General features: G+C 53.9%; 7 protein-coding genes across 7 annotated transcripts; 2 read left to right on the plus strand and 5 right to left on the minus strand.

The window, feature by feature from the left end:
- Window positions 1–17: 17 nt before the first annotated feature.
- BGZ61DRAFT_525333 (ribulose-phosphate 3-epimerase) lies at window positions 18–983 on the minus strand (the record flags this gene model as incomplete). Its single annotated transcript, XM_046252742.1, has 4 exons — window positions 18–284; window positions 356–601; window positions 673–799; window positions 868–983. The coding sequence occupies 4 exons, from the start codon at window positions 981–983 to the stop codon at window positions 18–20; spliced, it is 756 nt and encodes a 251-aa protein (XP_046111940.1).
- Window positions 984–1722: 739 nt separating this feature from the next.
- Window positions 1723–2588, minus strand: BGZ61DRAFT_437755 (uncharacterized protein). The gene has a single exon (XM_046244167.1). The coding sequence runs from the start codon at window positions 2307–2309 to the stop codon at window positions 2088–2090; it is 222 nt and encodes a 73-aa protein (XP_046111941.1). The 5' UTR covers window positions 2310–2588; the 3' UTR covers window positions 1723–2087.
- A 1084-nt stretch (window positions 2589–3672) lies between these two features.
- On the minus strand, window positions 3673–5243 carry BGZ61DRAFT_437759 (uncharacterized protein). The gene is made up of 2 exons (XM_046244168.1): window positions 4621–5243; window positions 3673–4573 (listed from the first exon to the last, which is right to left on the minus strand). The coding sequence occupies exons 1-2, from the start codon at window positions 4833–4835 to the stop codon at window positions 3700–3702; spliced, it is 1089 nt and encodes a 362-aa protein (XP_046111942.1). The 5' UTR covers window positions 4836–5243; the 3' UTR covers window positions 3673–3699.
- A 7544-nt stretch (window positions 5244–12787) lies between these two features.
- Window positions 12788–14096, plus strand: BGZ61DRAFT_470635 (uncharacterized protein; the record flags this gene model as incomplete). The annotated part of the gene is made up of 4 exons (XM_046248102.1): window positions 12788–12893; window positions 12954–13088; window positions 13144–13461; window positions 13522–14096. 4 exons carry the CDS (start codon window positions 12788–12790, stop codon window positions 14094–14096), a joined length of 1134 nt encoding a protein of 377 aa, XP_046111943.1.
- A 1343-nt stretch (window positions 14097–15439) lies between these two features.
- Window positions 15440–16507, minus strand: BGZ61DRAFT_437766 (uncharacterized protein). The gene is made up of 3 exons (XM_046244169.1): window positions 16258–16507; window positions 16126–16193; window positions 15440–15987 (listed from the first exon to the last, which is right to left on the minus strand). Exons 1-3 carry the CDS (start codon window positions 16264–16266, stop codon window positions 15654–15656), a joined length of 411 nt encoding a protein of 136 aa, XP_046111944.1. The 5' UTR covers window positions 16267–16507; the 3' UTR covers window positions 15440–15653.
- A 3360-nt stretch (window positions 16508–19867) lies between these two features.
- BGZ61DRAFT_285667 (uncharacterized protein) lies at window positions 19868–23143 on the plus strand (the record flags this gene model as incomplete). The annotated part of the gene is made up of 1 exon (XM_046238509.1): window positions 19868–23143. A coding segment is annotated over one exon (3276 nt), but the record flags the coding sequence as incomplete, so codon positions are not given.
- A 184-nt stretch (window positions 23144–23327) lies between these two features.
- On the minus strand, window positions 23328–24307 carry BGZ61DRAFT_10207 (uncharacterized protein). Its single transcript, XM_046236836.1, has one exon. The coding sequence runs from the start codon at window positions 24037–24039 to the stop codon at window positions 23506–23508; it is 534 nt and encodes a 177-aa protein (XP_046111946.1). The 5' UTR covers window positions 24040–24307; the 3' UTR covers window positions 23328–23505.
- Window positions 24308–24537: the final 230 nt, after the last annotated feature.

Below are 24537 nucleotides of genomic sequence, written 5' to 3' on the forward strand. Positions count from 1 at the left end.
ATACGCCACATTTACACCTAAATTCTGGACTTGCGCTCATCCACTGACTTCCGCAGCAGAGCGATAACCTCAGAGGGGTCCTTTGCTCCAAAGACAGCGCTGCCTGCCACAATAACGTTGGCTCCAGCATCGGCAGCCTGGTCAATGGTGCCAGGTCCCAGGCCGCCATCCACCTCGATGTTCAGCTCGGGGTACTTTTCTCGCAGAGCCTGCACCTTGGGCAGCTCCGAGGCCATAAATTTCTGGCCACCGAATCCGGGGTAGACCGTCATGATCAGGACCATCTATTGGAACATGTTAGCGCTCATATGCTCGTGGTTGGGTCGTGGATCCATCATCTAGCTGGTTGCCGTACATCTGGCCGTTCCTTATCCTCGGTGGTCTCCAAAATATCCCACAGAACATCGACAGAGGTATCGGGTTTGATGGCAATGCCGGCGAGAAGGCCTTGGTCGTGGATGTATCGGATTAGAGCCTTCGGGTTCGTCTTCTCGTCGGTTGTGTCCTCGGGGTTCTCGGCGGCACTGGAGAAGGCAGCCTCATAGTGGAAGCAGTAGAGATCACAGCCAACCTTCTTGAACTCCTTGACCCATTTCTTGGGCTGTTTGTCGTTTGTCAGCCCTCGCTCCACTCAACAGCTCCCGTGCCCACGTCGGGGCCAGAGGGATTTACCTCTGCAATCATCATGTGGCAGTCGAAGGTGCCGCGTCCGTGGTTCTCCTGGGGCTTATCGACATGGCCACGGATCTTGGCAACGACGGGGGGACCAAAGGTGATGTTGGGAACAAAGTGACCGTCCCTATGTATCGACGAGCATCAGTGAGCATCACCCCATCAGGATTGGCTGGAAACAAACATGCCACTTACATGATGTCGACGTGCAACCAGTCGGCGCCCTGCTCAATGGTGCGAGCGCAGTCATGGCCGAGGTTGCCGAAGTCGGCCGACAGAATAGACGGGGCGATGATGGTTTGGGGAGCCATGGTGAGGACGCGAGGAGCCTGGAGAGAGGTGTCAGGCGAGTGATGATGCGAAGAGGGAGTTACGTCGGCGGCTTCATGGCCCAGAAACTGCCAACGTGGTGGGGTTTGGTCGGTGACGTTGGCGGGGTTCTTTTTTGCGGGCGCGGTGAATGGCCCAGGCCATGTTAGGACGGAGACCAATTGGCGGGTGGAGCCGTCTCGACCAGGTGCCTTTCCCCGGCAAGAATCCCGTCGACTTTAATTTAGCCTCGTACTTAAATGCCGAGAGAACTCTGGGGTTACATCTCCTCATCACGTATTCGGATATTGGGATGGTCATGTGGGGTGTGGTTACTGTTGGCTTTCCTTGCAAGATTTCCGAGGTATGAAGCTCAAAGGTATCCCGACCAAGATGTCGTCACAGTCGTCCCGCCCAATCCCAAGCTCAAATTCAACTACACGGATTTGATGCATTTAAAACAACGCCGGTTTCATATTTAACAGTAGCTTTGCAGCAATTATGGTAGAATGTACAGATATTAGGCACTACACTTGCCAGTACAGCTCAGAAGAGAATCTTAGTAACGCCACTCCCAGCGTCACCCAGCACACCTTTGGCCTTTCATCCCCAAGACCATCCATCAGATGACTTCCATCACATGCCTTGAGACTGAACAGTCATTAATCCATCACAACCCGACACTGATGTCCTGTCTCCGTTGCATTCCGCCTACAGAGCCGCGAGCATAGCGACGATGGCACCGAGAAGGCCACCTGCGTTGCTCAGGCCAGCCGCCGCCCCGGTCGAGCTGGTCGATGAAGCCGCACTATCGGTAGCACTTCCCGTCTCAGTGCTGGCGCTGGTGGTTGTCGTCGAGACAGCAGCTGAAGCCGCCGACGCGGTGGAGGAAGAGGCCGCCTCGCCTGTCACTGTGCCTGATGCGCTCTCGCTCGCGACCCCGGTGGCACTAGCACTGGCGCTGGCGGTGCCGGAGGAGGTGCTCTTGCAGACGACCTCGTCCGGAACGGTCACCTTGGCCGCCGAGCAGATCTGCTGGGCATACTTGACGGCGGCAGCCTTGCCAGCGGCATCGCACTGGCCCTCAAGACAGCAGGCGATGCCGTTCAAGAAGTCGGCGTTGCTGCAGATGCACTTGACGTCGATCGCACTGCATCCGGCAATACCATCACCGGTGGTGTACTTGTTGATGCACGAAGTCTGGGCGGGTGACACCAATTAGCCAATTTCGCCCATAATATTTTCCCCGTAGAGACTGCGGAACCAGTAACGGGCAACCAGCAGCAGACAACCAAAACACGACGAATAGGAGCGCGGAGAGTCAACATACCGCACAGCTGGGAATCTTGCCCGCTTGGGCGGCGGCCAAGCCAGCGAACAGGGCGAGGGAGAGGATGGACGACTTCATCGTGGAGACGTTCTTGCGACAGCAGCGATTGCGACTAGAAAGGGAGGAGTAGATGGAGTCTGAGATTATGAGCAGGGCGAGGTTTTAATTACTGTTATGAATTGACTTCAGCTTGGGTGCGTGAGACTTGTCAGCAGACGGCCTAGGTCGGTAGTAGCTTTCGCGAGGGGGGAGCTAGAACGGAGCTCCGGCAAGCTTCTGGGCGGTGCAAGCAGCCCAAGGCCACGGCGCAGCACTAAAGCACCCGGGAAATGCCCCCTAGAAGCCCCATCCATCCACTAATCCATCCACCAATCCACCAGGATTCACCCGTCACACTATCCAAAGCCAAACCCGCGCCATCACTTCTGCCGTGGACCAATCGACGCCGCTCCACGTCCACTCCCTTGCAGCCTCCAGCTGGACGCTTTCCGGTTACGAAGGAACCACACAACGACGGCCCGAAGATCCACGCCATCCGAGTGCCTGGGCCTGGCACATCCGCAAGGGAGAGACGCCTGAATCAGTGCCCGGGTTGGCAGCTTAGGTTTACCCCCCCCCCCGAAGGTCAATGTTGCAGACCGGAAGCGGTCCTTTTCGCCGACTGTTTCAATAGAACTTAGCTACCCTATTCTGTCTAGTCTCACCGTCCGGCCCGGGTCTCGGTATCATGTCGCATTCGCGTTCGTAGACGGCAGGTGGCAGGTGGCACATCCAAGACGGCATAGGACTGAGAGAACGCATGAAACCATGTCTGAGAGTGTTGTGTCATACAAACTACGGACCAAGATTCTTGGGTCTGGATCCATTTGAGACATTCAGCTTCCGACACCATCCCTGTACCCGTAGCCGTCAATAGCAGCCCGTCTCATATTCAATAGCCAGGATGGCATTTCTATTCATTCGTAAATAGGGTCTCAATAGAGGCCGTCTCGACGCCACATTGACACGTTACAGTCACAAGGACCATGTCTCTGTACAGCCGCGTCAGTGCCAGCTCTCCATTGCTTCCGTCTCCCCGTGCCTGCAAGAAGCCAAAGAGCCAAGACTTGCACAGGGTACATGGCTCTACCTGCCAGCATGTAAAACCGATACCCGATGCAAGACAACCCGCTTCAACCAAGTCTGGGTTCTCGCCGTCAGTAGCTCGAGTTCATCCTACACCCTCTTTCCTTGCTTGATAAGTTCCGACACCTTTGGAGGCAGCACCAGAGCACTACGGTCGTTTCTGCGGTAGAAGTCCACAAGTGACACCGCTGTCTTCTCGGGCAGGTCTTCGTGGATGAAATGTCCGGCCTCCGGGAAGACCTGCAGGGCGTATTTCCCTGTGTTCATATGTGTAAGCCGCCAAGATTCAACATTGAGCAAGGTTTACATTCCATACCTTGCATTTGGCCAATCGTCAATTCGGTATCAAGCCGATCAGTTCCAGCGAGGAGGAGTAGCTTTCCTCCTCTCGCCCCCAGGAATTTCTTACTCAACCCCACAAACCAGCCCTCCCAGAACGGTTGCGTCGCCCCCAGGTTAGTCCGCCATCTCCAAGGCCGCGTCGGGTCCACGTTTGCGTTAAACACCAACAGCGCTGGGACCGATGTCCGAGCAGAAATCGAGTTGCGGATCGTCCGTGATCGGATATGCCAGTCGATCCCAGCCTGCAGTGTGGCAAAGCCCACGGGCCGGGTGGAAAGATATGTGTGCATGCTCTGCAGGGCATCAATAGCAGAACCCTCGACCACGTCGAGCACGGTGTAGCCCAAGAGAGATGTCCCCAGTTTGCCCGTTTTAGCCAGGTCGGTAATAACAGCTCCGCCTAGGGAGTGACCCACGAGAACTATCGAGGGTAACTCTTTCCAGTTCATTTCCGCCTTCGTCAGTTGAATCACAGAATATAGATCTGAAGATAGTGTGCCGAGACCAAGGTCTAACTCCTCGTCATCCGGGGAAACAGTTGAGCCATGGCCTCGGCAGTCAATGGCTAGAATGCCTGCTGAGGACAGGCGTTTCCGGATTTCGCTACCAACCACAGCAAAAGACAATCCCGAGGATCCCGCTCCGTGGTGCATCACAAACAATGGTCCCTTATCCACAGGCGATGTGAGATACGCATGATAGACGACTGCGGGGTCGGTTTCCGATCTCAGCGTCAACTCTCGTTCAAAGTAGGTTGTCCACGGGATTTGCTCTAGGGTCCTGCCTCGGGAAAATCTGCGTCCCGTCAGTCTGACCCAGCTTCACGTAGCGAAGTAGCCTACCCTTGGGGTCTGGCAAACAGTTTCTGGTTCGGCGACGGGATAACTGTGCCAGTTGACGACATGGACGACGCCGACGAGGCTGAGGAGGAATCGTCATCCACTGGCTCCGGCAACTCGGAAATCTGATCAGTCTCCATTTCCTCGTCCATCTCGTTGAACATGTCGTTCGTAATGCCCATTTTGGCCTTGGCCCAGGCTCGTTGAAGGTCGCTCATGACGTATCATGGGTTGAAAGGCGGAGAGGAGGGGAGAGATCAACTATCCGCCATGCGTGAGAGCAGGCTGGTTGCGGCGTCGACTCGCAAGGCGTTGCCTTCGTGCAAAGATTATGGATGGGCAAGAAGACCAGCCTTCTTTCGCCTCATCTGCAGTTTCTTCCCGCACTCTCTGAAATTGCAACTGCTGGTGGTAAAGTTGGGCCTCAGACACGCGCCAGTCAGCCGACAAATCCATTGGTGGCAAGGAATGGGGCACACAGTGTTTTACACGGCGGGATGTTTAGACACTGTGCAAGCCCACTCATTTCGCGTGGTCTTAACAGTGCGTATCTTGTCCTGCCGCAACCCACGACGTGGTTGGGGACAGAATGAGTTTGGGTTTTCTATGGATCAAATATATCAAAGGTGGGCGAAGTGATAGTTTCGCTAACCTCGTGGGACGGCGCGTGCTTGTCGCATTTTGTGGCGTTGTCATTGTTAACCATTGCATCGTTACGCGACGTCATCGGGCGCATTAGCAACAGGTGGGATGAATGCCTACCACTGTGACCTCACAACTCTCCTCGACTAGGTAGGTTTGGGATTTCAGCTCCATTTTTGCTCATTCTATTCTAATTGTGACTGCTGGAACGACATTGGAGTCTCGCATTCACTGATAATCCCATATGCCAGTGTTGGCCCAGCCAAATCTCAAATTGATGTTGTAGATAATCATCACTCGCTATAATTCCTACGTTTTACTTGCAGATTTTCAGAGTTCATTATCTACCCAAAGAAGGTGTGGGATTATAGCGTTGTTAGCATGGGTGATGTGCAACGCTGCAAACAGCATACTGCCATATGAGCACAATCACGGCGACAGTTTACAAATAACCAAGTTCATGTGCCTTGTTTTGATACATCAGGTTACTACATAGATCACTATCCGAGAAATATAGCAAATCTCCATGGTGACTATTGGTTGGTTTTACCTCCGCGTTGATGGTATAGAATCTCAGATATACCCTACCCTATATTACAAGCACATTGCACTAATTTCTCAACCCTCCATGAGACTCGTGGCTCGCGGTACATTTTCTCCAGTTATCGATGTGTGATGTTTCAGTTGGCCTTGGACCAGGCCGGCGACGTCGACAAACGAGCCCGATACAAAGAGAAAGCAAGCTGCGCGGGTAGCGAACAGGAATATACAAAGGAGAGGTTTTGCCCTGTCAGGGCATTGTCCTAGACTAGCAGACGAGATATGCACTGTAGGCTTATCTTAAGTAGGATAGTGTAAATTTCAATCAATCAATCAATGCGTGATGTTTCATTTGGCTATGTAATGTCTCTACATTCTTCATGTCTTCAGTCAACATAACCGAGGGGCGGTGTCGGCGTAGCCGAAAGAAAACAACCCGTACGTTATTGCGGCCCAAAAACCTCCCCTTGAGTTGTTTTGGCTTCCACAGAACAATGCGTGTATACTCACAGACTAATGAGCGGTGGCGTTGCCAGTAAAGGGATCCTGGTCTTCAGGCAACCTCTGGTGCTAGACCATCTGTACCTGCATGCCCCGGCACGACTTCCCCGAGGACGGCGCAAGACAAGGGCAGTGCTAGTATGGCATTCTCTGAATTCCCATTCGAGAAGGATGCTAAGTTGGCTTGGCAATTTGGCCTCAGACAATCATGTAAGGATTGGTCAGAACTGAGGATGGCCTATGAGGGTAGAGAGATGGCTAGAGGTCTAGCCGCAGGCTGCATGACATGGTGGGCTGAGACTAGAGCTGAGACGGGGAGGTTAGTACCGGCGACAGTGACACATCCTCGCGCGCAAACAAATATTCTGTCTCGCTCAATGCTGCAAACATGATGTGACGAAACAATGCAGGTATCCCTCTCGACGCCCCCCCCTTAATCTAGATGGTCTGGATCCCTAGGCGTGGGGGACATGGGTTCCCAATAGGTGGGGAGGCAATTTTGGAGTCGATACCGAGTTTGGAGAAGATCGCCCACTCAATGGGAGCTGAAGTTGAGGACTAGTGGAAAGCAGCAGAGGATTGACGAAGACGACGATACCGGCTGTGCTAGAAAGATTATGGGTTGCGGGGCCGGTCCTAGAAACTCACCCTGGATGCACGAATGAAGTCGGAGTGTTCGTTGAACGAGTTGAGATGGAAGTGACCTGTCGAAAACGACAAAGCTTGACCTGTCTTAGGTGCGGATGGAGACAAGCCTGGAAGGGTCTAAGGGTCTCTCGGAAATTTTACAGGGACAACCCAGGTTCCTCAGAGATCTAATTCCGATCCAGGCGTGGCGTCACCCACGATGCAGCCATGGCTGCATGCACCTCCAAAGAACCCACTGTGGCAGGGCCTCGGCCAGTCCTCGCGTCCTGCAATAGCGATGTCATCGGCCTTCAATGCGAGATGCCACCCCTGCTTGACCGCCGGTTGTTGCGAGACCCGGAGGGGAGCTAACACATCAAGTGCGGCACGGCCGACCGCTTGTGGAGGATTGAGCATGCTGCTCATAGAAAGAAGCAAAGAGACTGGACTCGATCGTCACCCTTAGTGGCGGACTGGGCTCCAAGACAGAAGAGAACTCAGCACCCGCAAACGCGAACGGGTAAAGGGCTAACGAGGACCGTGGTTCGAGCTGAACATAAAAAAAACCACCATGTCGACGCAGCTAGTGCTATATCGACGACGAGATCGGACACTAGTCTAGCGCCGCTTAAGGTCTTGACACTACAGAATATGGCTAGATGTTCGAGTGAGTAAGTTTTTCAGGAGAGAGCAGACTCATGATTGCGAGAGAGTGTCCGAGAACGTTGCAATGCTCTTACTGTGGATGGATGTACGTATGTACATGTTTGGGGTGAGGGGAGGGGTGTTGGCAACACAGATCGCAATCGGTAAGATTAGCCATTTTGGACAAAGCCGAGGACCCTGGAGCAATCGGAGGTTCCGAGAGCTGTGAGTCGATCCTCACCCCGTCTGTGGAAATCCACTCGAACCGGTGGGCCCGCGAAACATTCAGTGGATCAGCCCTTGTCTTCGGCAAGGGCCGGTGGGGTGCGGTTGTTGAAAGGCGGCCCCCCAAATGTCGTGGCTGAAGAGGAGGCCAGCTTTGGCCCATTCTCATAGCCTGGCGGTAATTTCTTTGATATTTTGTGATAGGATTAAGTGACTTGCTTTGCGAAAACGAGAAGGGATGCCCGAATGCTAATACGGCGGGGAGTGTGACGTGGGCGTAGAGTGTGGATGAATGGGTGTCTCACTGAGAAAAATATACTCTCTTGGCAAACAGATCGCCGAATAACCGTGCCGCAGCACCGTGGCCGTGGCAAGACTGATTGATTGAAGCGATTTCGCTCTCTGGATGTAATTCGCCCTGTGTGATCCTATCTGACGGGTGCTGCGAAAATATCGCCGTGTGAATGCCTCAAGACTGTCGAAGGTAGCCAGACAAGCTGGCTCGTAGCGCGCTCGTTGAGTTGTCTTGGCTCTTGGCGACGACCTGAGTAATGGAAGTCGAAGAGGAAAGAAGACATGGAATCCTCAATTGTCTTACCAGAGGATCTGGAGCGAATTGACATTCTCTCATTTCGGCGACCGTGTGTTCAGGATTGGCGCATGGGGAAGAAACGGTGATGGATAGGGAATCGATAAACGCATTTCAATTGACCAGTGTGCTGAGAGCTACTGTTCCAGTGTACCTCGTGGCTAGCCCGTACTCCGTAAAGCTGGGGCAGGTTGGGCACGATGGAGAGATGCTTGACGTAACAGAACGGCCTTATTCCGTAGGGGGACATGCCGGGACATTCCCAGAGCTGAAGGCGACCTAATGCAACTCGTAGCGAAGACAGATCGTAGAGCTTGTAGCGGGACAGGCCGGAGCCGGCGCACTGATGCATGCTGGAAGCCCAAAACGGCAGCCCCATAGCGGCAAGGCATAGACATGACTCGAGGGGCCTCTATAGCGTGGTGGTATTGGACTTGTGACATCGACACGATTCAAGGGAGTCGAGATGGGAGGCCTGGCCCGGGGAGAGACGATGGAGGTTGAGGAGACACCCTGTGTAGCAAGACATGTCGTGATGCCGTCTTGGGGAGTCCCCATCGTGAGCCCCGCAAATCTCGAGTCCGCTGGGCTGGGGATTAGAGCCGTCAAGGGATTGACTGTCACTGACAGCTAATTAGAACGTGCATCACATCCCAGCCGCAGCCCTAAGGATCTCTCGCGGCAATGCACGAGCCTCTGCCTATCCATCGACCTGCGGAGGGATCGTTGTGCGCCCGCGGCCATAATTCTCTGTAGTACTGGAGTGAAATGCGGCTTGATGGGGATGAGAGCGTCGCGAGACGTTGCCTGGGGGCTCTCATCACTCTTTCCAAGCAGGCCACAAGAGCGTCACCTGCCGACTCGCAGTCGTCCTGCCGAGCTGGCGGATCAGCTGGCCGGTTGACCGAGAATTCGCCACCAGGACTCAAATACAAGTACGTACCTCACGGCGTGCGAGGGACAAGATGAATTTGAGCTGGAGTTCCCACTGTGGTGTTCAATGAGGGTCTTTGGGGGGTGCGGGCGTAGTGACAATTTGCAAAGGTGTGGTTCTTTGGACGCCGGTAGTCGTGGTGGAAATATCCTAAGTGGGGCCTCTTCTTTGGGAGCTCCCGAAGCGGAGCTAATAGCGCTCAGAGCATTTAAAGGCACGTGCGGCTGCGGGAGCTGGTTTCCCGAAGGACGGCCTCGCCAATAACCTGCCAATTACAGTTCCTTTCTCTTCTCCCAGGCGCCAGTCGCGGCGGAGAATCATCGAACCCCAGACGCGGCTAGTTTGCCTGCCTGCCAACGCCCATCAATGTTGCATCCATCAGACATCCCGCAGGCCATCCGCTTCCGCTGGTGTTGTTGACAAAGCACAGGGCCCATTGATGCATGCCGCCCACCGATCGAGATCTCCAAGACCAGCTCCATCCTAGTAATGGAAACCGGGCATGTGGGGAACTCGTTCTCGACCTGTCCATTTGGCTGCGCAGCAATCTCGTCAACATGAACTGTGCGGCCTCCTTGGCCAGTGACGTTATGCACCACCTTTGAGTCAACATCTGGCCGTCAGAGACAATGGTGGGACTTTCCGCATATCATCTCCCTTTCAAGGGTCCCTTGGAGTCCGGCTCCCCGTCTTCTCAGCCTCCGACGCCTCGTGGACTCCCCAGCCCGAGTACCTAATAGGCCTTGCACCTGACACACATGACACCTGTCTGAGTGGCACCTTGCCCGAGGCCGCAAGCATCGCCAGCCTGACGACCATGTTGACGAGATGGACTGCACGGCCAACTTAGCCGCGTGCACCAGGGAACCTAGACGAGGGCCCAACCGACGCACAGACGGGCCATTAATAGCCTCTCCGAACCCAATCTACTATGTACGATGAAATGAAGGGGCCTGGGGCACGCTGTGCATGTCAATCTGTGCACTGGGTGCTTCCTGCTCCTCCCTTCTGCAGGCGAACCGGGATGTCTCTTCAGCAGTGAAATCGCTCAAGACCGAATATCGGCTACATGCTGGCATGCCTCAGACTCTTACTACGTACTACGTGGTAGTACACCATGTGCGATGTGCCTCTAAAACGTGAGGCGTGGGGTTTTAAGGTTTCTCGAGGGAAAAGGAGATTGAGGCTTGAGCCCTGTCCGGCCAGAATTCCACAACAATCAAAGAAGCCATTGGAAAAAGGAAAAAAAGTGGCGGCACCTTGCAGTAGCTGACCGACGACGTCGGGGCACACACAATGCAATGCAGGCCGCCCCAGTGTTGCTTTTTCCCACCAGAGGCGGCGGCGCTAGGATCTCGTCTCCTGTGATTGTTGAGCGGAGCTCAAATCACCCGGATCAATCCTCGCGGCTACGGTTCAAAAAGAACGAGGAGGGAAGAGACAACGATGTGCTTGTTTGTACAATGTACGTTGTAGCCCTACCACAACACCAGGATCCTTTTTTTTTTTTTTTTTTTTTTTAACTGATGTGTGTGAAACAGGGTTTTACGGCCATCATGAGGAATTGCCCCGTTCAACAACCTTCTCGTTCCGTAAGTGGAAGCTTCCCCTGTCGTCATCACCCGGCACTCTTGTATGTGGGGATCCCGATTGGGAGCTGCAGACTAGGCTCAGGAAATGGTTGGCCACTAGGATACTGCCCCTAGGTTGCACACATCCCTTTGCAGGCAAGTTGCCGCCAAGGACATGCACCTGAGCCTGCTTGGACATGGGTGGAAATGGGTACTACTACGTAGTATGGTGGCAGATCATGGTGCTGGTACTTCATGCGCGATTGCCCAAAAAAAAAAAAAAAAAAAAAAAAGGGAAGAAGAAGCCGATTTGCAGTCGGCGCATCCGAACGTGTTAGTGCCTGATGCATCCTGTACCGCCGTCATCATGCATACGTACATCGGAGAGTAGCATGTCTCCCACAAGGCCTCATGGAAGAATGGACACGAGCAAATCTAAGACCCCGGCAGTGCACCATCCGGGGATTAAATCGAGAAATTCATTACCCGGCCTTAAAAGTTGGAAGGACTAACGCTCTTGGGTTACCTAGAGAGGACTCCAGGCGGGTAGCATGGTTTAGCTCCTGACGTGGCCCTTCTGCCCGTTGAGCTGATGGTCCTCCGTCGTTTCATCTTAGAAGTACATTTGTGTTGACCAATTCGATAGAGGGCATTGGTCTTCAGCCTCGGCAATCTCTGAGGACGGGAGGCTTTGTTCTCGAGGAATCCGAGGGAACTAGCGTCAAGGTTGTCTGGTGACCCATCATTCCTCCTCGACGCCTCTGGAGTCTCACGGCTCTTTTCCCACCCCCATCCTTTCTTCTTCCCGAGGTGGATTGCTATGCAGGTGTGCCAGCCACATCTAATGCTCCGACTTAGGGAGCACCGCACCCTTCCAATCGACCTCGTCCAGGCCACTTCGACAACACTGGAGAAGAAAGGGAAGAAAGCCGTCGATCCATGGCTTCTCGATAGACGCCCAGGTCATCCGCCAACTCGCGGCAGCCGATATTACCAGTCGGTGGCGCCCAACGCCAACTCGCCGTCACCGTCCACTCGTTGTCCACCTATTTTAATCGTCAGTACTTAGCGGTGAATACCCACAGGCCTGATCGTGCTGGCTGGTCGGTTGACCCTTGGAAATGTCTTGTCCACACCCCTCCCCTCCCCGGTCCGCAGGCTTAGTTGCCGCCCGCCATCGTTGACGGTGTACTATGTAAGCTCCTTGACTCGGGCTGGCGCTAGAAGTCGATCTCGCCAGGCACAGGATTCAAATATTCATCGAGGGCCGTCTCGGCTGAATGGTCTTCCTGCAGCCATTTGTACTTGGTCCCAACCCTTGCTCTTCCGTGGAAACTCCATCTTCACATCTCTTCCTCTCTTCTCCGAAACATACCGCAAGCAGCCGACCGGCGCATACCTCTCGCCACTGACTCCTGTTTTGGCTGGAGTGACGAAAGAGCCAGTCGAGTTGTCATTCGAACTCTCCACCAGGGTACCACTCCCACTCCCACGAACAGCTCCTTACGTCGTCTCAATTGGCCCAGTGTTATCTGTCGCCCGCCTTCCTGTCTTGCATCCTGCGACCATAGGGCAAACTTGCTTCTTTGGCTCTTGCATCGCCGACCAATACTGACGACCCATCTGCCATCTAACATGAAATCAGTGCTGGGCCAGGGACACACGTTGTACTAGACGGGTCAGTCTTTGCCACCCGGCGTCAAGTTGTGTCTGGCCATTCAGCTGGTCCAGGGCTTGACTCTCGAGGTCCCATTATCAAGCGGCCTCCAGAGTGCAGCTGAATCCTCTTCTATGGCCATCACTATTTATCCATCTGTGATTTCAAAACACCGACATTTAGGTACTGGAAATTTGTGGACGGACAACCTGCCACCAACAGAGCCCATGACCTCGATCATGTCGTACCAATATCCCCCGCCGCCTCCTCTCGGTGCCGAGAGGGACATGTCACACCCAGCCTATGCTCCCACCTACCATACGCCTCAACCTCCTTCCTCGATTGGTATGACGAACATCTAGGACTTCTCTATGCATTGGGGGGATACCATGCTAACTTTGAAAGGATCTTTCCCGACGCCAGGTGCTAGACCGACACAATCATCAAGCTCTGAGCTGTACCATCAGCACTCTCTGCTAGGAAGTGCGGCAGACAAAAAGCGAAGCAGGCTCGGATATCATCGAACAACGGTCGCTTGCGGTAGGTTTGAATTAGAGAAACCATTCCTGTGTACTATGCTGAAATATCCTTCAAGGTAACTGCCGACGACGAAAGATCAGATGCGCTCCTGAGCCTAGCGATGATCAAAATCGATGCACCAACTGCATTCGCCTGAAGAAGGACTGCAGCTATTATCCCGTCGACCAACCTCCGCCAGCCGAATCTCAAGGCAAGCAGACACCAATGCCATCGAAGGGACCATCAGCCTCATCGTCACCAGCAGCATCGAGCGGGAACCTTGCAGAGCTGCCAAAAAGCCAACCATTCTGCCCCGTACCGAAACAAAGCTCAAAGATCCCATTCTCGACAGTCAAGTCTAGCAGCGCCGAGGTGTTCCCCCCTGACGCAAAAGGTGAGTTACCATAGCTTTTCGATAACAATAGACAGACACACTGACACGATCTGCGTCAAGTACCCTTGGGATCATCCACCAATCGATCGCTCGACGTTGAAGACCGACCGGGAGGAAACTGGGACCCGGCAGATGTAAGCCAAAGCCCAGGCTCTAAACCGGCAGACTTGAATCAAACTTGGCGAGGATATCCTCCGGAATCTCCAATGAGTGCCCAGTACTCTCCATTCGGCCCTGGACCTCCATCAGCTACATGGACATCCGCAGACTCGGAACCAGGGTCTCGAGGAGACATGCCATGGGGAAATTACCCGCCACCTGTTCGCTCGATGTCTTACGGGGGCGAGTCCCTGGCAAGTCACCACTCTATACATTTCCCCCCGGGACACCAAAGTCAGCAATTTGACCGGAGGGCATCCACCCTTTCTGACGTATACACCCCGTCCATGGGAGCGCCTCCCCCACAGGTATTTGGGGCATGGAATGAACCGCAGCAGCCCCAACAGCACCCAGATTATTCCTGCCTAGAGGCTTGGGGGTATGGGGAGAATGAGCCGGGCCAACTAATGCACGCCGAGCCTGGACAACTTGGCGACAGCGAACCTCCACCAGGTACTTACTATGGTGCTAGCTGACAACTCCGTCATGTTGGACTATCGTTTGGGAATGGGATTGGAAAAGACTGTTATATCCACGGCCTACCGGATATCAGTTATCTACCGACCCAAGGTATGATACTTGGCGAAACAATGATTCCGTCAATGGGAGTACTTGACGAGATGTCTGCTACGAATCCTTGGTTCCTCTTCTCACACTACGATTCGTGTTATCTAGCCTCGTTGATCGAGGCCAATCATTTCCATAAGTTGTTGAAAATGAGACTCCAGCATCTTTCTCTGGAGAGAATAAATTAATGCATAATCTTGCAATGTCACATTAATGGGACTCGAACCAGAGGGCGACATACACCCGGTATTTTTGTTTGCCATCTTCTTCTTTCCTCGATCCCGTACCTATGACCAAAAAGCCTAAAACGACTCGGCTGGGGGCCAACTTGGTAGAAAAGAAAGCAAGAGCGTCACCGAGCGGTGGCTCCGCTGTCGCCTTCACATCCGATCGATATTCTTGGTCGTCTGCCAACTGAGTCGCTGGCGACATCCCGCCACGGTCCAGGAACCAAGAATGAATTTTGACCTTGGGAACCACTCGGGCTCTCTGTCAGTGGAGTAGGTGGTATGAGTGCGCCTTATCGTTTCATCGAGTGAGTCCCAGGACGAGAGGTTTGAAAATTTCAATGTATGAGGCAGGTGTTCAGCCACCAGGAATATACACTTGCGCTCTAAGGAGAATGGCGTTAGTCTACTCATAGAATGCCCGACAACGGCGAAGCCGTGAAATAGTATTAATTATCTAGAAATTAGAGAGGATTTTGTGTGGCGCAGGAGTTTGGCCAGGTTTAATTGAAGTCGGCAAGGGAGTAGCCTTTACAGCTATTTGTGAGTTCCAAGAACGTGTGTTTTGGATTCTAATACTTGTTGGGGAAATCTCGTGGAAGAACCCCTAAACGGCCGTTCAACAAAAATGAGTTTCACGGGAAATGGCCGGCATCTGTTGTCAAGGGCCCCTGCACGATCGATCCAAGTGTAGAGGGAATAACTTATTCTGAAGCATATTCTTATGTTCCTGGGTACTCGCAATCACCATATTTTGGCATTTTTACGTTAATTCTGTTTTATGGTTGTATAAAAGCTCGTTCGAAGTGCGGCTCACTTGCAGTGGAAGAACGTGTATAGGACCTTCACAATTTCTGCAACTATCCTTGACGCCGAGTTTGCAGTTCGGCGACTGACATCTCATCCAAGAGTTTGAACTATTACGTAGTAATTAATGCCTTCAACTGGATTTTGATTGTTGGCAGCGTACCATGCTGGTATCCCTTCGTCAAACATGGCCATAGCTAAGTAGGAAAGGCAGGCTCATGGAGTTGAACTGGTAGCTTGAACCATCACGCTTCAGAAGGTAGTGGAATTACAAATTTGTTGATTGGAACCCCAGGCTGAAGCTTAAATATCTATATGTTCATGAATGAATCCAAAGTCCTTTCCAATTCATCATACATCGGAACCTCAAAAGCCTGAAAGGGGCCACTTATATATATAAGGGTAAACACTATGAGGATCATCTTGCTTAGCCTATGATATAAGATGCCACGTCAAGACCATTAATGTCACATAAGCACTCAAACTGAGGGCTGTTAACAGGGCTACACTGTTGCCACTCGTCCGAAACTTGCGCTCGAGACTTCCATCCGCATATTTGGCAGTGAAGAACTGATGATTGCCCTCGAAGCGGCGATAGATGGCGACCAGCATCACGGCAACGCCATAGACAGCAAACAAGGCACCGATGGGATAGAACTCCGAGGTGAAGACCTTGAGAATGATGAGAGCGAAGGAAAACTGGCCGAGGGCAGTTCTGACGTAAGCGCCCTCGAATGTGCGTTGGGCAGCGCGGATCTCGACAAGCCTACAAAAAAAAATAGTAAGTTAGATAGGGTGGATAGGCATGAACAACATTGCCGTGACGGTGTGGAACGATGCCAAGATTCGAAGTCGATGGGGCGGGTCCATTGTGAAGGTCCATGCCAGGCAGGGGGCTACTCACTCCTGTGTTGTTAAGACTACGGAACGTGCCCGGTGGAGGCGGAGGTGAAGATGCTCCTCTGGATGCGGCTAATCACAGTTCATCAGCAGGAAGCCGGGGATTACATCTGGAGAGGTTGAGTCGGTCACAAACCTGGAACATTGCGACCACAGCGTTGGACGAAAGACACACGAACTTGGCCAGCTACTGGACAGTGAGACGAGCGAAGCGTATGGGCGGTGTACACGCGCGGAGATGTAGGGACCTAGCGATACAGATAAAAAATTGTACAGGTAAGAGACAACGGTGGCTGCAGTAGCAAAAATGGGACGTGTCGGATGAGATGCACGGGGCAATGAGGAGACGAGATGCGACAAAGCTGGAGTTGAGGTTGAGGTTGGAGTTGAGATGTCTTGATTTGGGTTAGCGTCTTAAGGTGTCATGGGTTCCATCATGGCAAATCCTGACATAATGAGTGATATCACGTGCCAGCCTTCAGTGAATAAGTGAGTGATATCACGTGATGTTAATCCCCTAAAGATAAATGCTTCTGAAGCTCGGTCGCGGTGGTAGCCTTATCGAGACAGACACGATGTGGACACGGACACGTGCCTCCGGTTGTCGGATGGGAGGTCCATCCTCAGGGATTGGCAACAAGGAACTGGAGCGGAGGATCCGGCAATTTAGGGTGGCTCGTGCTTCAAAAACCTCCGCAAGTACGAAGGATTGGCAAGGTATCTCTGCTATGGTCCGATATGGTAGGCTCGCCGCAAGTAACGGTGCGCCTATTACCAGTAGGCGCGTGAGAGTTTCAAAGACTGGCTATCTCTATCGCGACGAATACTTGGCATTTGCGTTGCCAGAGACTCGTTGTCATGACACCATTGGGTTCAGCTGGGAGCGCCGAGTAGTGAGCTTCCCAGGGCCATCACCCACTTACTTAGGTAGGCATAGGTACTTCGTGCCCCATATCAAGCACCATTTCAAAGTTGCCAAATGTTCTCAATCCAATTAGACGCTGATTCAAATGTGACATCGCGCGGTTCTAAATCGTGTCCGGTCTTCCCAGCGGATGGCCCCATCCTTTGATCATTTCCCCTTTGGACGGACGCCGCCGGACGTGGCCTGCAGTAGGTTCGATTCCCCCAGCCACCCACTGGTCCATGCAGCAGAGATCGTACATGCCTTCTCCCTCTGGACTGTAACCGGGCGCAGGAAACGTTTCATGCTGGAGCTTGCACCGATGTACGTGCTGAGCTTGTCGGGATACAGCATGTTGTCGCAAGGCAGCCTGCCCACGACATTCCGCTTGTGGCCGTTCTCAATGTGCCTGGGCGACGGTAAGATGGCCCGTGCGCTCCATATGCAAGACAAAGGGAGCCTTACGGACAATGTAACCGTCCCGTTGATGAAGGGAGACGTTAAAAAAAAAGGTTGAAACGAAATGAATCTGACGGCGCCTAGTGGAGGCCCCGGTGAAGGTTAGATGGCTCACCAAGGAAAGTTTCCAGAAATCGTTGCAGCCGATGGCCGGCTAAGATGATCAACATGCCGGGGGGCTGTCAGGCGAGGGGCTGTGCTCCACGGGGCGGACAGCGGACAGTGGACAGCGGACAGCGGACAACGGACAACGTCACAGCGGAAAGCGAGGGGCTCGACACCGGTTTCAGCCGCACACGCTGAAGTGGATAAACTAAGTGAGCCCAACGAGAAGAAAAGCGGCACAGGCTGAGTTTTGTACTGCCTGGTTTGTGTGACACAATGTCTGAACTGAACCCCAAGCTAGAAGGGCTGGATTCTGGATGCTGGATGGCGGTGAAAGATTAACAGCGGCATTTGACGAACTATGTATTGTGGTAAGACCTGGACAATGCGCAGCAGCTCAGAATAAGCCTCGTTCCTCTGTAAAGGTCTCACCTTACATGGTATCGTGACATCAAGCCTGATAAGGCTGAAGGGGAGACCCCCTGGTGGTGCGCCCCGGACTTGGCTTGGTTCGCAAAGCTTGAGAAAGTTTGGGGGGGGGGGATTCAAGTGACGCAGAATTAGGCGGGCCGACCCTGCCTCAATGTCAAGCAAGCCAGCATGGGCACTGCCGCAGATTGCGGTACATACAGTAGGAACTGGACCGTAATTCGACATGGCATGAGAACGCCTTGGGAGGTTGACACTAGGCGAGCCAGACGCAGACAGACGGCGTGTGAATGGCTGGACGGCGGATTGGGACAACCCACGAGAGTGGGGTTCGGGCGTGGAGCTGACACCAAGTGTGCCTCGGCCGTCAGAACGCCCCGTCCAGAACGCCTCGTGGGAAACAAGATGGCATAGGGAGGTACCGGCGGGCGCGCGCAATAACTGCTCGGCGCCCTAGGTACCGCGGCATCGACCAGGTGCAAAAAGCAAAAACGCCAGAGATGATTGCGGCCAATGCAGCCAGTAACAGCCACTGGACTGTGATACCCCATCTGAACCCCCGGCAAGCTTAGACACTACCCCGGCGCTCCGCTCCGCTGGCTGGAGCAACAGCCCCTCTTCCGCTTCCACACATCTGCTTCCACTGAACCAAGTACGCCGACAAGCCACAAGCGCCCTGCCTCGCAGCTAGTCTGCGCACTTGAAGTCCGGACCAGTCCTGCACCAGACAGACGAGAACCAGGCGTCCAGACCAGTGACATACTTCGTACAGGACAGCACGGTACAGCCTGGTCGTCACAGAGCCCCAGCACTCTCCAGCACTCCAGCACTCCAGCACACCCCCCGTCCCTTCTGTCTTCTGTCTAGCACAGACTTACCGCCCACCTACCGCCCACCTTCCGCCTCGCCGCCATTCCATCCACCCCATTTCATCCCACCCAGAACGCCCACGCACCCAAGCCTCACTCTCCGTCGCTCATCGCCTCTGCCACATTTCACATTTCGCATTTGCTTGCCTGCTACTGGAGGCCTTTCCGCCCTTGCGTCTCGCTGTTTACTGCTGCTGCTGCGTACTTCTACTTCTTCAACGGGCTTGTCCTCCCCAAATCCTCGCCTCGTTCGCATCGCCACAGCCAGCCAGCCTTCCATTGCTTGCACCGGCCCCTCCATCGTCCACTCCACGCCCGCGAGCCCGTGCCGCTGCTCCGTACTGTTGATTCCCGTCACTCCCAACACCTGCACGCCACGATCCGCCCTGGGCCTGGATTCTCCCTGTCGTCTGCCGGGTTCCATTCTATTGGGCTAGCAGGGGAGCCGACCACCCTAAGCGCTCTTGTTTGATCCGTACCCACGCGCAACGCCGCATTCCAACTTCAGCCCTTCCCCCCTCTCTCCTCCCAACGCAGATCCCAGGCGGCATCACTCACCTGCACCCGACCAGCGCGATCCTTCCACCGCGCATCATCTCTCCGGACTACCCGTTGACGCGGCTTCGCTCGACTCTGCACGGGTCTCCTGCTTCAGTTCAGGTTCCGTCCTGTCTTGTCTTGTCCCGTCTCATCTCATCTCCACTCCCCGGAGCAACCCACGACACCCACAACCCCCCTCATCCACGGTGCTTCTGGTCCGAGGACCATGATCCTCGGCCTGTGATCTAGCATCGGGAACACACCCAGTCAAGATCCACCCCTTGCATATATACCTACCTTCCTCCCAACCCGCCCATCCTCGATCCGCCGCAGCCATGACTTCGACCTTCACCTACCCACCTGCAAGCTTCCACGACCAAGACCACAACCCTCCTCCCCACCATCCCTTCCCGCCTGCTGACCAACATCGCTCGTCGACTACCTCCGTTGACTCGACCCATCTGTCGCCTGTCTTGTCGCGTGTCAATAGTGACTCGGTCTCCCCCGCTACCAACCAAGAGACTCCTGCCGGCTCCCACTCAAATTATCAGTCCAGCGACTTTAGCGAAATAGACGAGGACCCCTTCTTCGGCGCAGACTTCAACGCCTTCGACGGTGCCACCCCGTCCTTCTTGGAGGACCACCATAACCCTATCGGGCTGGACTCGACCATCTTCGCAGATACCCCGTCGTCGGAAACCGGACCGAGCCATTATGACGAACTGAGCACATATCCCTTGACACCTGAGCAAACGGCGTCGATACATGCCACCTCACCGCGGAGCGAGCTCAAAGGCGCCCTCAAACTAAACATCGAATCACGAATCCCGCATTCTATTTCTCCACAGGAGCTTCAGAAGCCCTTCAACTCAGCACCCGTCCTGACTCAATCGACCCAGTTAACCCCAAGCCAGAGCAGCAGTTGCCGATCGAGCGAGGACGGCCTGGCACCTGCTCTCGTTCCAATGTCGGCGCAAAGCCCAATGGTCACCGTCTCATTCTGGGGCAAGGATAACGACAACTCCGCTCCGCCTATGCAGCGCTCCTTCGAGGACAGTCCAACGACAGTCCGCGGCGGATTTGCTGGTGATCTCATCTCCTCGGCCAATGACGCCCCATCCGCGCCCCGTGATTTGACGGGCCGATGGCAACCAAACCCAGCGACCGGCCATGGTGGTGTTGAGCCTGAAAGTCGAACTTCGGAGGAGGTCCCAAGTGTCAATGAAATGGCTGTCAAGCGCGAGCTTGACGACCAAAATGACGTCGTTGGGAAATGGCTGTCTCAAAAATTCAACGATTTATCTGTTGAGCCCACCGCCACTGATGACATCGAAGCCCATGAACAACCACGCGATGATGCGGAAGACAAGGTGCCATTTGGCCATGAGACGAGGAACAACTACATACCAGGCCAGACATACTACAGCAGTAATGGCGGCAACATCAGTCAGGAAGACTATGCCACGATCCTGTCAAACCGTAACTGGGCCGATGCCCCGATGCATCACTCGATCACTGGAACCCGAAACCAACCTGAATCATCGCAGGCTGCCATCCAAAGATTTGAAAGAATGTGCCGTGACAACGATTCAATTGTCTCGAGAGCCGCTACCTGGGGGACACGGCGGCGTAGTCTCCCCAGCGTCATGGACCTTGAGCTAGAAGGAGGCAACACTGGCGGTATCCTGAAGAAGTTCTCCATTAGTTCCAAGCCAGGCGGCCTTCTCAAAGATCTTCGGGGTCTTGTCCGACGACCCAGCGCCTCCCAGATTCGGAAGCGCAACCGAGGTGGAAACGACGAGGATAGCCCAGGCAGTGACAGCCGAGGCAGCCAGGAGTCGAAACGTGATAGCCTTCCTCACCTTACTCCGGGGCGCATGCCGAGTTGGACGGTAAAGAAGCAGAGGCCCACCGTCAACACGAACACGCCCACTGCCTCGGCCTTGGTATCAATGGCATCCAACTTTGCGTCAATTGGAGCAACCCACACTCGAAGTGGCTCTATCAGCGCTACGCCGGTCACATCCCCAAAGAGCCCCTTTAGCGGTCTTACCGTCAAGAACACTCTCAGACGACCCCGAAGTAAGTCAGAACTTACCAAGTCTAGCCCGGGAAACCTTCACACAGACAGCCATCCAAGTCTCGTTTCAATGTGGAGGGGGGCTGGAGGACCACCCGTCGCAAACCTTGCAACAACAACCAATAACGAGGTGGAAGAAGAAGAAGAGGACGATGATGAGTTTGGCGATGAGGGCGAGATGAAGGGGAATGCAAACATTATTGATAGCATTACCCCGGATACTACTGGGTTCCAGCAGCATATCCTCAGCCTGAACCCAACCTTGGCTTCAACAAATAATTACCTCGTGGAGCGAATCGCACATCAGCAAGTAGTCAGGTACAAGCAACTTCTGAGGTCCAAGGTCATCCATCTGAACCAGGGTGCCAACTGTCCTTCCGGATCCCTTTGCATTGCATTGGGTGGATCTGCTTCTATCCTCGACCAGCCCGGCGATACTCGAGAGCTGGACCCATTGTCGCTTCCCGATGACGATGGCACTCCTACCGAAGGCAAGATTAACGACACCAGCTTCCCTGCAGACATTCCCATGCCACCAACTACACGTCTCCCAGCCGAGTTTGAATGCCAACTCTGCTACCAGAGCAAGAAGTTCCAAAAGCCATCTGACTGGACGAAGCACGTACATGAGGATGTCCAGCCCTTTACCTGCACGTGGGACAAATGCCGAGAGCCAAAGATCTTCAAGCGCAAGGCCGATTGGGTTCGACATGAGAATGAGGGTCACCGACATCTGGAGTGGTGGACTTGTGATGTCGAAGGCTGTCATCACCAGTGCTACCGCCGAGACAACTTCCTCCAGCATCTTGTCCGGGAGCATAAGTTCCAGGAGCCTAAGGTTAAGACTAAGGCAGCTATGAAGAGGTCTGGGGGGGTCGACCTGACTTGGCAGAAGGTTGAGCAATGCCACATGGAGACGCCAATCCGACCACAGGAGGAGCCTTGCAGATTCTGCGGCAAGTCATTTCAAACATGGAAGAAGTTGACGGTCCACCTGGCTAAGCACATGGAGCAAATCTCCCTCCCTGTTCTGCGCCTTGTGGCAGCAAAGGCAGCTGAGCTCAAGGAGGATACCGTCATCAGCCCAGTCCAGGATCCTCCTCCCCGGCATATGCTCCCGACGCCTGTGACACAAACCGCTCCCACCATGCAGTTTCCTGCAGGTATGCAGCAGCAAATGACGCCCAACACCCATCAGACAGCATTCCCAAACCCCGGCCAACTGGTCTATCCGGTTATGCCAACGGACCAATTCCAACAGCCCAACTTTTACCAACACCACCAATACGAAAGCATCGGCCAAAACCTACAGTCAACGCCGATGGGCTTACACTCAATGAACCAAGGATACGACCAGACCAGGCAGATGCAAGATATACCCGTTACGACAGCACCTTTTGGGCAAACGTCTGGCCAGTACATTCCGACCCATCCCACTGGGATGGAACAATACTCCCAGATGAACGCCCTTGGTCTACAGAACCATGGGATGCCGGTGGGACAAATGGTTTATGATGGGATCATTGACCCATCAAGCACAAACGGAAGCCCATTCAGTGGCTCGATGTCACCATACCAGCACTCTCCAAACCAGAATGTGAACAATGGAGCTGGGTTGTGGAGTGACAAGCGAATGTACTAATGAGTCAAATTTGACATCATATTTTTCTTTTACCTGATTTTGCAGAGCCCTCAATTTCATTCGGAGGCAGAATGGGAACGAGAAAAGAGCGGACTTTGGAGAGTATTTATTTGTCAGGGCAGCATGCTGGATTAACGGCACGTGGTTTTTTGGCGCTGACGAGGGACTATCTTATGATATACATGTCTGATCTGCTAAGCCGTGGGTAGCGGCCGGGTGCCCGGTGGCACAGATCTCGTTGGATGATTGTTTTCTTTCTTTGGAGGGAAGGATTTTATGTTGAATATTGTTGATGACGAGCGTTATTGTCGGGGAACAAAGCCAGCGGGCATATCGGAAATGGCGCCTGGTATACTTTATGAATGAATATGCGATCTACTCCAATTCGCTTGAGACACAAATGTGACCTTGAATCTATTCTTGGCGAATGCCTTGAGATCCTTGGCACTCCTAACGGTTGGATAGCCGGCGCAGATGGTCAAATTTCCTAAATAGGCGGTTGGACTTGGATGGCTCTCAAGATGACGAAGCAGCGGGCGTGCGGCGTAGTGAACCAGGGTGAACGGGGTGAAGTGGGGAAGGGACTCAGGGAGGGAATGGAGCGCCGGGTGTTTGAGGTTGAGGGGTGTCAGACTTGGTGGTAGGAGGTAGGATCGGGAGCTGATTCTGGGATGGGATGGGATGGGATGGGGCGAGTTGGGCTGGTGAGCAAAAACTTGAAGCTTGAAATCGTCTCGATTGTGTCTTGACGGTTGAAGCGAGAAAGCAAGCTTGGCTAGTTTTGGCTTTTTCGGCTTTTTGGCGTGCGATCCGCAGATAGCGTGAATCCCAGATGGAGTTGGCGTGGAGAGGGAACCATGGAGCCAAGCTATATTACCGAGATTTGGCATGGCGCGTCATCTCGTACCTCGGAGCCTGGCAGGTCAGTGGCGCACCGGATCGACAAGGGAACGCCTATCAAGGCAGATGAAGACCAGTGGCTGGACTAGCTGGCAGTTCGCAACAGAAGCAGCATCCCAGGCTTCGTTGAGTTGAGCTCTGGAGGCTAACAAGAGGTGAGCTGGCGCGGGGCTTGACTCATGAAGAAGGTGAAACTGCCAACGGCAAGTCATTGGCAGAGGCGAAAGCGTTGAGCAATCCCCATCACGTGCAGCGGGCGCATCTTTGATGATAAGCCAAGGGTAGTCTGGGACATGCTATGTATGGAACACGCCGGCCTGAAGCAGTTGATGCTTCGTGGGTCATGGCTTGGTGGTCGGCTCCACTTGGGACGCTGCAACGGGTGGATGATCGTCGGAGTGCGAAGCACATGATACAGGGCACAGAGTAATTGGTGCACAATGTGCATGTCCTTTTGGGAATCTTGCTCGAGGCTCGAGGCTCGGTGG

This window comes from Ilyonectria robusta, assembly GCF_021365365.1.
Source record: "Ilyonectria robusta strain PMI_751 chromosome Unknown BGZ61scaffold_1, whole genome shotgun sequence".
In the NCBI taxonomy this organism is placed as follows: Eukaryota; Fungi; Ascomycota; class Sordariomycetes; order Hypocreales; family Nectriaceae; genus Ilyonectria; species Ilyonectria robusta.

Coding starts and splice junctions, on each gene's coding strand:
- BGZ61DRAFT_437755 (XM_046244167.1), bottom strand. CDS start 2,309: ATGTTGACTCTCCGCGCTCCTATTCGTCGTGTTTTGGTTGTCTGCTGC.
- BGZ61DRAFT_437759 (XM_046244168.1), bottom strand. CDS start 4,835: ATGAGCGACCTTCAACGAGCCTGGGCCAAGGCCAAAATGGGCATTACG. Junction 4,574..4,620: donor CTGTTTGCCAGACCCCAAGG/GTAGGCTACTTC, acceptor GACGGGACGCAG/ATTTTCCCGAGGCAGGACCC.
- BGZ61DRAFT_437766 (XM_046244169.1), bottom strand. Junction 15,988..16,125: donor GTAGTCTTAACAACACAGGA/GTGAGTAGCCCC, acceptor TTTTTTTTGTAG/GCTTGTCGAGATCCGCGCTG.
- BGZ61DRAFT_10207 (XM_046236836.1), bottom strand. CDS start 24,039: ATGCCAAATCTCGGTAATATAGCTTGGCTCCATGGTTCCCTCTCCACG.